The sequence below is a fragment of the Perna viridis genome, chromosome 5, assembly GCF_037379345.1.
Source record: "Perna viridis isolate PV_CMFRI_1.1 ecotype Kerala chromosome 5, ASM3737934v1, whole genome shotgun sequence".
Lineage (NCBI taxonomy): Eukaryota > Metazoa > Mollusca > Bivalvia > Mytilida > Mytilidae > Perna > Perna viridis.
The window spans coordinates 32,505,836-32,519,805 of NC_142449.1; the positions used below are offsets into that span (position 1 = coordinate 32,505,836).

A 13,970-nucleotide genomic window follows, 5' to 3' on the forward strand; every position below is an offset into this window, starting at 1 on the left:
ATATATATTTACTTGTTATAAGGAAAGTATTGAATGATATGAAAGGAATTACATTTGGACTAAAATTTTCGTGTAGTGTTCAGAAATTGTAGGGAAGTTCCTGTGATGAAACCTAAAAACTTCCTAATTAACATTTTAAGGTGTGAATAATGAAATTTTGAAAGAAAAGTGGGGGTCAAAGTGCAAAATAAAACCACTATGCTATGAAATGAATAAAACCAGAGGAGTCCAAAAATCTAACAAAAATGGCTCAACATGACTAGCAAACATCCTTAAGTCAAAGTTTACACAAAGACTTGAATAACACTACTCATTGCACCATAATTTATTAAACATGATAATGATTTAACAAATAAACACACTTTATTAAAATCTAAACACATTCAACACATCTGTTTCATAAATAATTAAAACTAAAAAGAACCAAATTTGATTACAAAACAGGTAAGATTCTGTCACAAAATACTTAGAGCATATCTATGGCCTTAGTACATTTTATAATTAGAGAAGTAATCAGATGGCTAAACTACCAATACTGACACATTGTTAGCAATTTTAGTGTTAATATCCCAAACACAAAAAAAAATTGACATTTAAATAGTAAATAGCATTAAAACAAATTTGAAAGAAAAAAATCTAACATTTACTGGATTTTATTAAAAAGAATTACTAGTACAAAATTTCACAGAACCATACAGAAATTTTTTTAAAGTGTTTTAAGGTTACTTCAAAACAGTTTAAACGGCAAAACTCATGTTTTTATCTGAAGTTCCCACAAATATGTGAAAGAAGAATGAGAAACCCTCACCTAAATGGATGCAATGCCTACAACATTTAGGCTGAATATTACATAATTCAAATGAGATTAGCCTAATGAGCATGACCGTTTCCATAATTACTTTTTTTTGTTATGGTAACAATGCTTTTATCATTTACACATTCACAACATTCATACTATCACAATAGAACATGATATTTACATACATTGATAAAAACTCTTGCTGTAATAAATTCTATATGCTTAAGTGGAATATCATGTTTAAATTTGATACAGGTCAAAAAGTAGCAGATCAAAAATGAAACAAATACTGAAACAGATACCTTCCCAAATCAAATGGTGGAAAATTTATGACTTTTCATCATTATCAATTGATTTAAACTTGAATCTTTACAACAGTGACACTTTCAACTTGATGTTAACTTAACATTACCAAATTATTTCCTTCAAAAGAAAATTAAACCAGTTTTTTAAAAACTTAAAAGCAAGAGTATTACCTCATTTAATATCTTACCCACTCAGCTGGTATATGCATAACAACTGGTATTGAATTTAACAGACCCACCATGTACCCTTTACACACATTCTGGAACCCTTTCCACAAGTAATATATTCAACTTAGGAAATAGAATTGTCTCCCCTGATTAAATAAAAATCACCTACTGAACTTCCTTAAGCAGTTAACTGGGCTATTGACAAAGAGATTTCAACTTTATATCAAACTTATACCTATGAAATGACTCCGTTAACTACCTAAGACATTGCATTAGGTTAGTCATTCAATTGTAGGAAGACCAAATCTGTTTCATGAAGTTAACTATATTATTGGCTGTAACAGTGGAATAACAAATGAACAAAATGACCAAAAAACAATATCAATAAATAAAAGTCTGCTGCTTATAAAATTTAACTAGAAAAGTAGAAAATGAAGGTGGTTCCTCCAGTACTTTTTGTTGTCAGTTTGCTCTTCAATACCAAAATAATGTACCAAAAATTATTGACTAGTAATTAACATGCATATACAACAATGTTTTGAATTTGAAACTTTGTCCCATTCGAACAGTTCCCATAATTGGTAAAACATGTAATGTAAAATATATACGCTTAGATCTTATATAATATCCCACGTCATTATTTCTGTAAATTTGATCACATCCTGAAGTAGTTTTCATTGCCAAAATCTTCTACACATTAATCTTCTTCACATCCAAAAGTGTTTTCCCCACTGTAGGCAATGTACAAGAATCCATCTTCATCTTTGTGTTCTTCATATACTTGGCCCATACTTGCACTGCAAAGGAATTGGTAAAATAATAAATGTACATGTACATTTGCACATTGTAAGCAAGTTTAGGATTGTTTATATGTTTTAATACACCATAAATTTCCTCCACAATTGAACCATGAGATAACTATAGTTACATGTATTTTTGTATTTACATACATGTATACAATTTTTTGGTTTATAATGTACAATGTATATACATATAATTCCTGAAAAATTCTATTTTACTTTCATCAATTTCATGTATTTAACTTTATACTATTGAACACATGGAACATACATGTACATGTATTTCTTGGGAACTCTGGTTAAGTTAGCATACAATATAAGGCAAAAAAATAATATGTAAAAATGTATGTTTCCTGCTACCCTACCTATTTTTTTTTTCTGTGCCTACCTTTAACACTGTATGGCCATTTTGGCTCGAGCACCATCAAAGTAAAGATTGTTTCCCCTTTAACTCAATGTAAAATATTTTGAAAAATAAAATAATTTTCCTACCTACACATGCCTACCCTATTTTTTTTTTCTTGGTGGTAGCAGGAAACAAGACTATTATCTTTGTGACTAAATACCCTTCTGACAATTTAAGGAGGTAGACCTAGGGTAAGGGAGACAACTCTTAAAAATCATTGGAACATTTGTATTCAGCATTTAACATCAATCTTATGTAAGCATCTAATTAACTTGGACCAATGAATAGTGTTATTCAAATCTTTGTGTAAACTTGGATTCATTTCATTCTGCTTCATATGAAAGTTTGAGAGCCTTTGATGAAATTGAATATGATACAAACATATCACTGATTTCAAGATGAATATTTAATTGGAATACATGTGTTCATGTATTTTCTATTTCTACTTTAAAAGGACCTATTAAATGATAAATTTATTCCAAAATTAAAAGAATACATAAAATGCAAAGCTTCTGGAGTTCTATCCTAGCATGCCAATAGAGGAAAAATGGTATTAATATTTAAAACTAAAAATCAGACTAAAATTTAATTTTAAATGGGAATTTCAGTTGAGTTGTATTGACCCCCGAAAAAATAAAAATAAATATCACTATTTTTCATTAGGATTACATGTAGATGTGTCAGTAAAAGTCAAATGTAGGGAAAAAGTCACAGGAAATATTAGGAAATTACAGTTTATACATGTACAATGTATTTGGAGCTTTTGTGGAAAATATCAACTGTAAAAGATAAAAAAAATTGTATTTTATCATACTGAAATTAAATTATTTTATATTATATTGACATGCATGTCTGAAAAGTTGAAAAGTTTCATTTTGAAAAAAAAAAACAAATTAATAAAGGAATGAAATGGGAAATATGATAACAAAACAGTTTTTTTTTTGTTTATTGGCAAAGAACCCATTTGGTTTATTATTTTATTCATTACATCTATTGAAAAAGAAAGGCCACATCTACCAGAAGATGACTATACCCCGAACCAAATCTGCATAGGAAATTTGATTGATTTACAACTAATAAATGGTCATTAGACACCACCATGAAAATAACTGAGAAAATATGACTAAAATTGACAGGTGCGTTAAACCATACCTACTAGGATGTGGAATGTTTTTGAGGATTATGTATGATTTCAAGCTTCATAACACATAAACAATTTTCTTAGAAGCTACTGGCTTTTTTTCCTATGACTTTTTTCTTAGCAAATATTTGAACCTTTTTTCCTGTGACTTTTTTTTCAGTTAACATAAAAATCAAATTATGTCCATTGAAATATTAAGAATACACAGAAAGTTAACACAAAATATAAATAATAAATGACATATTGTTTATCATAACATCACATGTGAGATATTTAACAAATAAACAAAACCATATAATTTACTCTCTATAGCACATATCATTTCAAAGTGAAAGTTTGATTTCAATTGAAATCAAATCGTAATTTCATGTAGCAGTGTTTTATCATAAATAGTATATTCAATGTTATATGTATATATACCTCAAAAAATGTAAATAAAAACATTTTGGTAGCTTTTAGTATGGGAATTCTTATGTGCTGTTAAATATGAAGATTTCCACAGTAACAAATCAATTTTAACTTTAATTTTTTGTTGTTGTTACTTTAATTTGCAAACAAATATCCCTGTGTCGGTAATTATGTAAAACTGAATTTAACTACATCTCAAATATGTTCTGATATTAGCTCATAAAGCAGAAAAATGTGCTTTGTACAACTGAAATAACAAAATATAGTTTCCTAAATATAATTTTCAAAATAATTAATTAAACTGCAAATAAATATTCAAAAATGATAAATAATAAAAGGCCAGTATGTTTAATTAAAACACTGATAAATACACTACATTATCTACAAATTCCCTAAGAACTTAATATTTTTGTAACTTTAATTATACATCCTTAAAAATTTCAAATCCTTAATTATATATAAAAAAATGCTTATTTTTAATTTATTCTACTTATATATTAATTCCAAAATACTGAGGTGAGCCACCTGTGTAAGATAATTAACTGTACAGGTAAAACCCCCAGTAGGTACATGTATCTGATCAGTTAATTAGTAATTACCTGTTGTATATTGGATACAGGTGATGCTGGGGGATGGGGGGTCTTGTTAATTAAGGGCCAATAAGCAATAAATACCTGGCATTGGATGCCAGGAAAGATATATGCCAGGTATTTATCAGACTATGCTGCGAGCTGTACTGTACATGTAAAAATTGTTGATATGAATAGCATCATTCATTACAATTTTAAAATCTTTGGTGTAAATGTATTAAAAAAGATCATAATATATTTTAGAAATAAACAACATGCATACATGTACATCTGGTATGTGTACAATGTACACATACATCTTGCATATAATTAAGATGCTACCAGGATACTACATGTTTTTTCTTTATTCTACATATTACAAAAAAACTTCAATGGTTTTAATTTAGGCTCTGAACAAGAATGAATACTTCATGGTTTTGCAACTGTTAAAAAATGGTCTTTATCTTGAGAATCCAAAATCAGACTCAGCAAAGTAAAATATTCTTGCCATGGCACTTTTAATTGTATAAGAAAGGCAGTAGCAAAACATGCTCTTGACTACATGTACATGTAGGTAATTAGGGAAAAAATAACCATACAAAACAAAATATTAATTGTACATGTACATGCATACCAACTAGGACAAAATACATGCTGCTAAAATAACAGAACTTATCAACTTTAACTTTAGTGAATTCTTACCTTGATTGGGGAAGAACTTTGCCAACAAACAGGAAAATAGCTTTTTCAGAGGGCAGTTGTATCCTTTTCCTAATGATCCACATAAACTGTGCTACTGAGATGTCATTTGGTACTAAAAACTTTCTTTTGTCTATATCCTGAATATGAGATTTAGGGTCTTTTTCCACTATCACCTGTATAAAAAAAGAGCAAGACAGTTATTGTAGATGGACTAAAAGATAGCCAGGTAATAGTACATACTGGTACCCTTTAGTTTGGTCAAGTCGATTAAAACTAATGACTCAAAGTCTAAAATGTTCTTGTAAAATGTACATGGCATACACTGTATTGAGTGTGTACAGTAATGCTGCAGAACAATTTATGCATTATAAAAAAAAACTTGGCAAAGCGTAGCTTTATATGACTGCAAAGGTTGATTTCTAGCAAAACTTGCAACAGATCTCTGTAGAAAATGCAATGCCTGATTTTCGGTACCCTTTTTCCACAGGCCCTTGGGACCAGGATTTTTTTTGGTTTTTTTATCTAAAAATATCATTATATCATTTTGTTTCCATATTTGAGTTATTATAAGTGTTCTCTGACATGCCCGCCTATGTCAGAGAACACAATGATTTAATGATATTTTTAGATAAAAAAAAAAATTCTGGTCCCAAAGGCCTATGCCCTTTTCAAAGGATTCACACGAAATGTAAAACAAAAGATCAATACCAACCATCATTTAAAGTTTGAAACCTATTTAAATCTTATCAATATCCACCCAACATTAAGTTACTGCATAAAACCATGTGTCTACAGACAACAGCACAATCGGGCACCAGTTAAGATACATGTACATGTATACATTGTATGTGTTTTGACAGTCCTGATCTTTTAGCCCTACAATTGTTTTAGTTGGCATTATTGACCATATACACAGAGCCCAATGTGTTAACACTTCATTAATGTACAGTGAATTCTGTCTAAACTGAACCTTTGGACTTTCAAAATTAGTTCAGTTTACCAAGGTTCAAAATACATGTAGATTTAAACTGAGAATGTACTTTAAAAGTACCTCACTGTCTGCTTTATACAGGTTTTAAAGATTTTCCAGGGTTTGGTTTAGACAGGTTTCAGTGTACATATGTACATAAAAAAAAAACCTTTGCAACTTCAACTGCAACCTGTCTTACAATATTATTCTGGCAGTCAGTCCAAAAAGCAAAGAAAACAACATGGCGACACCAATCTACATCTAAGTCAGGTCACAAATCAAATGTCAATCTACATTACATGCAGTGACTAAATGGAACAATTGATAGGTCTTTTTTTAATTTAATTAGTGACAAATGCCCCAGAATGGCCATATTTTTCTGACACAACCACAACATGCAAGGGAAAATTGACTTGTTTCAGCAAATCTTTGGCAAAATACACTGCTATGTTGTAAATCTTTGTTCTTTTATCATCAAAATATAGCGATAAAGTAGCCAAAATACCAACTGTTAAAGATTCTGTCAGGTTTTTTTTTCAGACTGACTCAGAGTAATAATCGGTGTGACAATTTCAGAATCTCAAATCTTAACAACAGTGAAGGAATAAATAACATCTACATTACATGGTATATTAATATAACATGGAGGTTTACTCACAGGTATTCTTTCTGGGTATTTATCCTTAATTTTAGTTGATTCTGCTTTCCTTTGTTCTAAAATTAAAAAATGTAGTAACATAAATAAAACAAATGTAGGATACAATCATGTGCATACACACTCACTGCCTGGTATGACTATCTAATCTAATGTATAGTATAGCTCTCTGTGTGTTATAAAGGTACTCTGTGTTATAAAAACATCCTACAGTCTTTGGCTCCTAACAGTGCAATTGCATCATAAAGCATAGCATTTTTCTTCTGAGAACCTTTCATTTCTCCATTTGAATTAATGTATCTCTTAATTTTATGAATTTATACCCCTTGGTTTTTTTACAAAAGAATATGGTATGCATTCAAAAATGCATTTATAATCATTCATATACAGTTGAAGTCTTCAAAAATTGAAGTACATTTTAAGTCAACCACTATATATGTACATGTAACAGTCATGACATGTACAATAATTAAAGTACATGTATTTTTTTCAATGTAGTCTTAAGTTAATTACCCATTTATAAAGACACTGTTTTACATACATTATGTATTACATTACATACATAGCAAATTTGTCCATGAGAAAAATGCAGAAAATGGCTAAAGAACTTCACATTTTATTATTTGAACTTCCCTAAAAAACAAGTAAAAATTTACCTATTGTTGTCCTCATTTTCCATGGATGAAATGATAAAATTTATCCCTTTGGACAATCTTTAAAATAATTAATGAATATTAATAAACCCCATTGCATAACAAAATGTCCATTCCTGTCATAACCTGTTGATTACAGGTGATATCCCAATGTCAAAGGTGATTGGTAGTATTTGAAAATAAGGGTGTTAATTCCATTGTGTAATCAAGAAATAATTCAAGATTAAATTACAGTTCACAGTTTAATAGCAAATAACATACTAATTATGTTACATTCATGGCCCAATGTAAAAACATACACACATGTCCTAAGGGTACTGTTATCAAATGTTATCTAATTATCGCTTCTTTGTTGATTGTACTAATAGCTATGCATAAATAAAAATTTGTAATGCTTTGAAATGTGCATTTTTTGTGCATGTATGTATTTATTTTAAATAGTCATACAAGGATAACATATGGGAAAGAGTGAATAACCAAAAAAAATATCATGAGTGTAAAAAAGAGTTCCTTGCAATGGGTTAATTCATCAAGCCCTCTCGCCCAATAATTATTTTTTGGTCATTTACAATTGCCAATTGATTATCCTATTCATAATACAGATTTTGTCCAAAATTATTTTTACTTTCAACATAATCCTGTCCTGTTGTGATGTATTGGCTGGAGAAAGTTAGAGAATGATATTACGAGTACTTATTTATTTCACAGTGTTAATTATCTAAACTGTATACACAGGGAACATTACATAAATATCTAAGATGACATGTGATTACATATAACTTTTTTCTAAAATTTTGATTTCTAGAAAAAGAATACTTTAATTTAATTGGGAATGCTAAGCATTTTGATAACCAAAACCTGTAGTACTAGTGATAACTTGATACATAATATAAAGAAAAATACCTTAACATGACATTTTTCAAAAGAATTATAAAATGTCTACTTCAATTCAGTGTCTTTCCACTATTTCAATGTCAATGAACATGTACAAGAAATATGTCCCATAAAAAAAACAAACAAAAAAATGTACATAGATGAAAGCCTTCATGCAAATGTTTAAAATATCACAGACAAGCTTGAAAATAGGAAATAAAGGGTTTGAAGGCCACATTCTATCAAATGCTAATGTGACAAGAGGCTTAAAGAAATCAAAGAAGTGGTGTCTTTTTTTTAAAATTCACACCGCATGTCTTAAACTTCTGTACAATGTTACTTTTTCTTCTAAGAAAAAAGCTGCATCATTTTGGTTTCCATTACTTCTTGAATACATTTATTTTTTTAATTTTGAGCTTCCCAAATATTTGACTCTAATGCTGCTGATGAGAGGTTAAAATTATATTCTTTAAAACGTGTACATGTTGTACAGCATATCTAAATATGTTATATTATTGCTATTTTTTTTATTCATGATTGAAATGACTCTTACTAAATGTGAAACTGACCGTTTTAAATCAATGTTACCAGTGTTCCTTGAATGCAGAGTGGGTTTAAAATTAATTGCTTTTCATTAAAAATCAAGTCTCATTTGAACTGCATGATTAAGTGGGATTTTTTTTTTGCCTTGCTAATCTCTTCATTAATAGGTCTATGATGCAAAATATAACATGTGAAACTTTTCTAGATGTCAACAAAGTACATGGCCTTGAGTAAAAAAAAGTTGTAACATTATCATCAAAATGAATTCTGAGCAAAAAATTGGAATCTATTGTGCAAAAAAAAAAAATCCATAATCAAAATAGAAACAATGAATGATTAGAATTAGGAAAATGAAGTGTGGTGCATCAACCTGGCAGTATGATGGCATATTATTTTGTTCAAGTTATTACAATGTATGTCATGTGGTACAATCAAGGAATAATTTTGTTCTGTAAATAGGGAGGTCGGTAGTGCGTTTATCGATATTCTTGCGAGAGCAAAATTCTCAATTTTGAGTCAACTTTAACACGTTAGAAAATGGTTAAAAATCCATTGCATGACAATAAAAAATATATGTAATTGAAGATGAGACATTTCTCTTTCTAAATATACAACTTTAATTGTTATTGGAGTTGATGGTCATTTGGTACAAACGTTTGAAGTGACGATACTTTGAGAAAAATGGCCGCCTGAAAAACTATGTGTCAAAGATCATACCTATTTCAAAATTCATTCCGCAAGCTATTACTGGACCGATTTTCTTCATTTATGGCTTAAATTTTTGGAAATATCTTCAATTTTGATAATCCGGTTGTCAGGCTAATTTTTTGGTTACAAAACATATTTTTTACGTAATTTTAAGAAAAAACATGTTGAAAAAAAATAGTTTTTGCGTACCCGGAATGCACTGACAGTCGGATTCCGAAAATTTAATCCTTTCTGCGTCCATCCGTAACCCTGGTTTCAGAAGAAAAACAATAATAGCTTGCGGAATCGATTGGATATTAGGGTGGTCAGGGCGTGGTTTTCACAAAAATTAAAGCGGGACCGGTTATCGTTCTTGCTAACCGGATGTTACTGATCCGCCATAGCTTCTGTTAAGATTTTCGAACACTCGTGGATAAATGCCTTTTACCGACTGTTTTCTGGACGGATTTTTGACTGGTGGTGCAGACAACGATGGACCTAGGCCATGGAGGCCAATCACTTACGGTAAGTACCTAAATTATGTCTAATATAAGCCTAATCGCCCTGTTTCCGTAAGGTCAAATTCTAGAATGACCTTTTATCATCTGCAAGCTTAAAAACTATATTCACCTTCTTGGAAGGTCTGATTTTCGTTTGATTCTGTATGAGCTGATTTAAAAAAGATTACACTCATTTAGCATTAGTTGGAATATGTTTCCATAACATTTTTATTAAACGATGAATATGTAATGAAGTAAATTCTCCCAACGTTTGATTGCAATCCATTCAAAATCTTTCGGACTTTATCGACTTTCCTATATTATCGGAAGTCTCTGTATTTTACCTTGCTTTTTTTTCTATTGGTTGGGAGAATTTGCACATATTGCATTTAATTTTCTTGATAATTCAATTTTAATTTATATGTAGTGCCCAATTTATATGAAACTCACATGTTTAAGCATAAACCTTCTTTATATTTATTTTAACTGTTTTATTTATCCAAAATTATCATATGTAGAAAAAAAATCAACCTTAAATTGCTTCTTCAAATGATACACAACTTTTTTTCTGGTTTTCATTTAATCAGTTAATATATATTAATTATGACTTTTATTAGAACAATTGTCATGTAGCCCTGCTTGTACTTTACTTGATAAATAGAACTTATTTGATGAGATTTATATATGTGGCAATTGCATATTTTACATATGACCTGCATCTTCTTAAGTTTACTTTATATATTCATATTGTACAATTTTTAACAGCTAACTTACATATTCATTTTTTAGAGGATTGTAGATGCTCTACTTATTTAATATTCATATACATGTACAATTGCTTGGAAAAGGTTTAAAATCCTAGTAATATACATTATTTATCATTAAATTTTAATTAATTATGGTTTAATTTTTTTTTTGCCTTTTTAGGATCACATTGATTGACTCATAATACCAATCTTTTGTTTTATGTATATGAAACATACTTGTACTATGTTTTTTCTTCTAATTATTGATTTATTTCAGAAGAAAGTATTAGTAAACAGGCTGCCTAAATATTTATTTTATTTTGTCATATAAAAAGTAAACACTGATGTAAATTTTATTATGATTTAGTTTTATTTTCTGTTTGTTTTTCATCATTTTAGTTTCATTTTGTTGAGTTCTGGAGATGTTTCGAATTTATGGTAAGTTAGTTTTTATACTTTGATTTAGTTTAGTAGCTTTATTTATTTTAATAGTAAAACTTTTGAGTCTTTTAATTATGGTAACAAATAAGCATTTACATTTGAATCATATATTACTTACAAGAACTGTCGATTAGTTTTGTGTTTAGACTCTGCTTTAAAACTGCTTCACAGTACATATTCATTGAATTCCACTACTTGTTTATTTCAGATGGCCTGAGGAGCAAAGTGGGCTATGCTATGAGACGAATATGGGCTGTCTGAGGTAGGACCATATGGGGTACAGTAAGTAGGGTAGTTCCAGACACACTTGAACCTGATAACCTGATTGGTAAGAGAGTTCAACACTTGATAGAAGAACCAGACGGATCACGCAGCGAAATTATTCATATTAAGTTATTTAACATAACATTAATATAACCTTATAAAACAATCTTCTTGTTTTGAAATGAAGATAATTATTCTGGAAAAGGAAGTTTGGTGTTTTTAACTCCTCGCCACATCTTTTGTCAACCGCTTTGTGAGCAACCAACATCAAATAAAGTTTTACATTTTTTCAGATTGTTAGCAAACCAGATTATGATTTAATAGAAAGTAAACTAACTGTAAGTAAATTGATAAGGTAAATGATGTTAATAGGTGTAATGTCCTTATGTACATAATCTCTTTTGTAGATTTGGCAGACATAGTAGATCCTGGTGAAGAAACCCTTCTGGCCTGAAATGGAAACTTCGAAAAGTTCATTAAACTTAATCAAATGATGATATTTTGTTTATTATCATTTAATGTACATAATAGTACACATGAGGAAACAGCTAGGGCTTCAAAGTTCCATAGTGAAAGGATGCGCATTGGTTCAAGTCAATGTATTCATAAAAATTTTCTCAATTTCTTGGGAAAACAGCATTTGTTTTTGAAATTTTATTCAATTTTAACATAATAATGAGATTATTATTATGTTTAAAGACCCTATTTAAACAAGAAAACATTACAAGACTACATTAGGAATCTTAGAATTGACCAGACCTTGATATAATATTATTTTGCCACTTTTTGCAGCAAAAATGTATGTTTATTTTGATTATCGTCTGGCTTCATTTAAGGTATAGGCCTAACAAATTTTCATCCACATTAAACATTTTATAGCAAAATAAGATGAAAGTATCTTCATGTGATAGCTTAGATTCTAAGCTTTAAAATGGTACCACATAAGTATATGGTAGGTTGATATTTTGATCAATATTAGCATAAATATGCGTTTTTTTTTTTAAATCTGAAATTTTCAAAAATGTTCGATTTACCCCCATTTTTCAACATTTGCTTGTTGATTTTTAAATATAATTCAATTATTTCTTGATAAAAATGTGTTTTTACATATTTAATCACAATAACAATAACTGTCATGTGCTAAAAACTGCTTTTAAATTCAAAATGTCTTTTTCTGTCTGACCTTTCGCCATTTTTTGCACTGAAAATAGCTCTAAAATTTACCCTAAAATGTAAATTTTCTACCTCAAAGAATTTTTTTGAGCAGAAAAACATGATTTTTCAAGTCAAGCAACTTTATTGCCACACAAAACAAGTGACAGAAAAAATTAAATATTTTTTTTGAATTCTTAGTAAGCAAAAATGTATTTTTTTGTTGAAAAAACGCATATAAAAAAAGGGGGTCTGCCGCAGCGTTTTTGATTCCAATGAAAAACAAATCAGAGGTTTTTACATAATATTTGTTTATTTATTTCTGTTTAATGGATTACTCTTGAAAGAACAGCAAAGTATCAGAATTCTACTACCTTCCAATTTCCAAATATGAATATCCAAAAATGGCACTTTAATTCATGATGCTGTTGACACATAGCAAAAAAAAACTAAGTCCAAAGTGTTTTTTTGCCGATTTTAAAAAAGTGTAATTTTCTTTGTATCTAAGATACAATTTTCCTGAATGGCTTAAATCAAAGTATGAAATGGCTTTATTTATATGATTAAGACACAATGTATGAATTTCTTTACCTGTTTGACTTGTGTGGGCCACAGAAGTGCCCAAAATGTGACATTATTGCCTTCGCAAGAAAAATGACCAAAATTTTGAACTTTAAATTGTAATAACTTTTGAACCCCTTGACCGATTTTAAAAATTTTTGCACCAAAAAGTTACATTTGTTGGGCTCTTTCAAACTAATATAAACTTGTACATTTTCTACATACTTCATATTTTGACTGACCTCCCTACTGTAAAGACTGTATAGTCTGTAATTCTGTTATTTACAAGTACACCAGAAAATTCAATTGACAGTTTCAGAATATCCCTGCAGTTCGAAGACACAGAGGTAAAGCTTGTAACATAAAAAAAACAAGTTAATAAATTGGAGAGACGGAAATTGAAAACCAAGCAAAATGGCGTTTGTTTACAAACAAACATACAAAATTATGAAATAATTCTTTTATACTTCGTGGTTATTTGTGGAAGAAACATTATTGTGATATATTCTTGAGCTACAAAATTTACCAACCAAATGTGTGCTCTTCTCTAAACTTGAATTTCATCTTGACTAAGCTCGTTATGAAAATAAACTTGACGATTTGACAGCTGACTCGACTATGGTTCCT

The 13,970-nt window shown here is 29.4% G+C and overlaps 1 protein-coding gene and 1 long non-coding RNA gene across 2 annotated transcripts; one reads left to right on the plus strand and one right to left on the minus strand.

Moving 5' to 3' along the window:
• Positions 1 to 310: 310 nt before the first annotated feature.
• Positions 311 to 13,963, minus strand: LOC148617116 (gamma-aminobutyric acid receptor-associated protein-like 2). Its single transcript, XM_088584444.1, has 4 exons — positions 13,874 to 13,963; positions 6,927 to 6,982; positions 5,299 to 5,471; positions 311 to 2,069 (listed from the first exon to the last, which is right to left on the minus strand). The coding sequence occupies exons 1-4, from the start codon at positions 13,905 to 13,907 to the stop codon at positions 1,970 to 1,972; spliced, it is 363 nt and encodes a 120-aa protein (XP_088440570.1). The 5' UTR covers positions 13,908 to 13,963; the 3' UTR covers positions 311 to 1,969.
• On the plus strand, positions 9,448 to 12,874 carry LOC148617117 (uncharacterized). Its single transcript, XR_015922427.1, has 3 exons — positions 9,448 to 10,204; positions 11,325 to 11,363; positions 11,575 to 12,874. It is a non-coding gene; the product is annotated as an uncharacterized LOC148617117 (long non-coding RNA).
• Positions 13,964 to 13,970: the final 7 nt, after the last annotated feature.

What these genes read in the sequence shown, in the direction of transcription:
- LOC148617116 (XM_088584444.1), bottom strand. Translation starts at nt 13,907, where the DNA reads ATGAAATTCAAGTTTAGAGAAGAGCACACATTTG. An exon ending in TAGAGAAGAGCACACATTTG is followed by an intron (nt 6,983 to 13,873) that starts GTTGGTAAATTT and finishes TTTTAATTTTAG; the next exon opens with AACAAAGGAAAGCAGAATCA. An exon ending in AATACCCAGAAAGAATACCT is followed by an intron (nt 5,472 to 6,926) that starts GTGAGTAAACCT and finishes TTTTTTATACAG; the next exon opens with GTGATAGTGGAAAAAGACCC.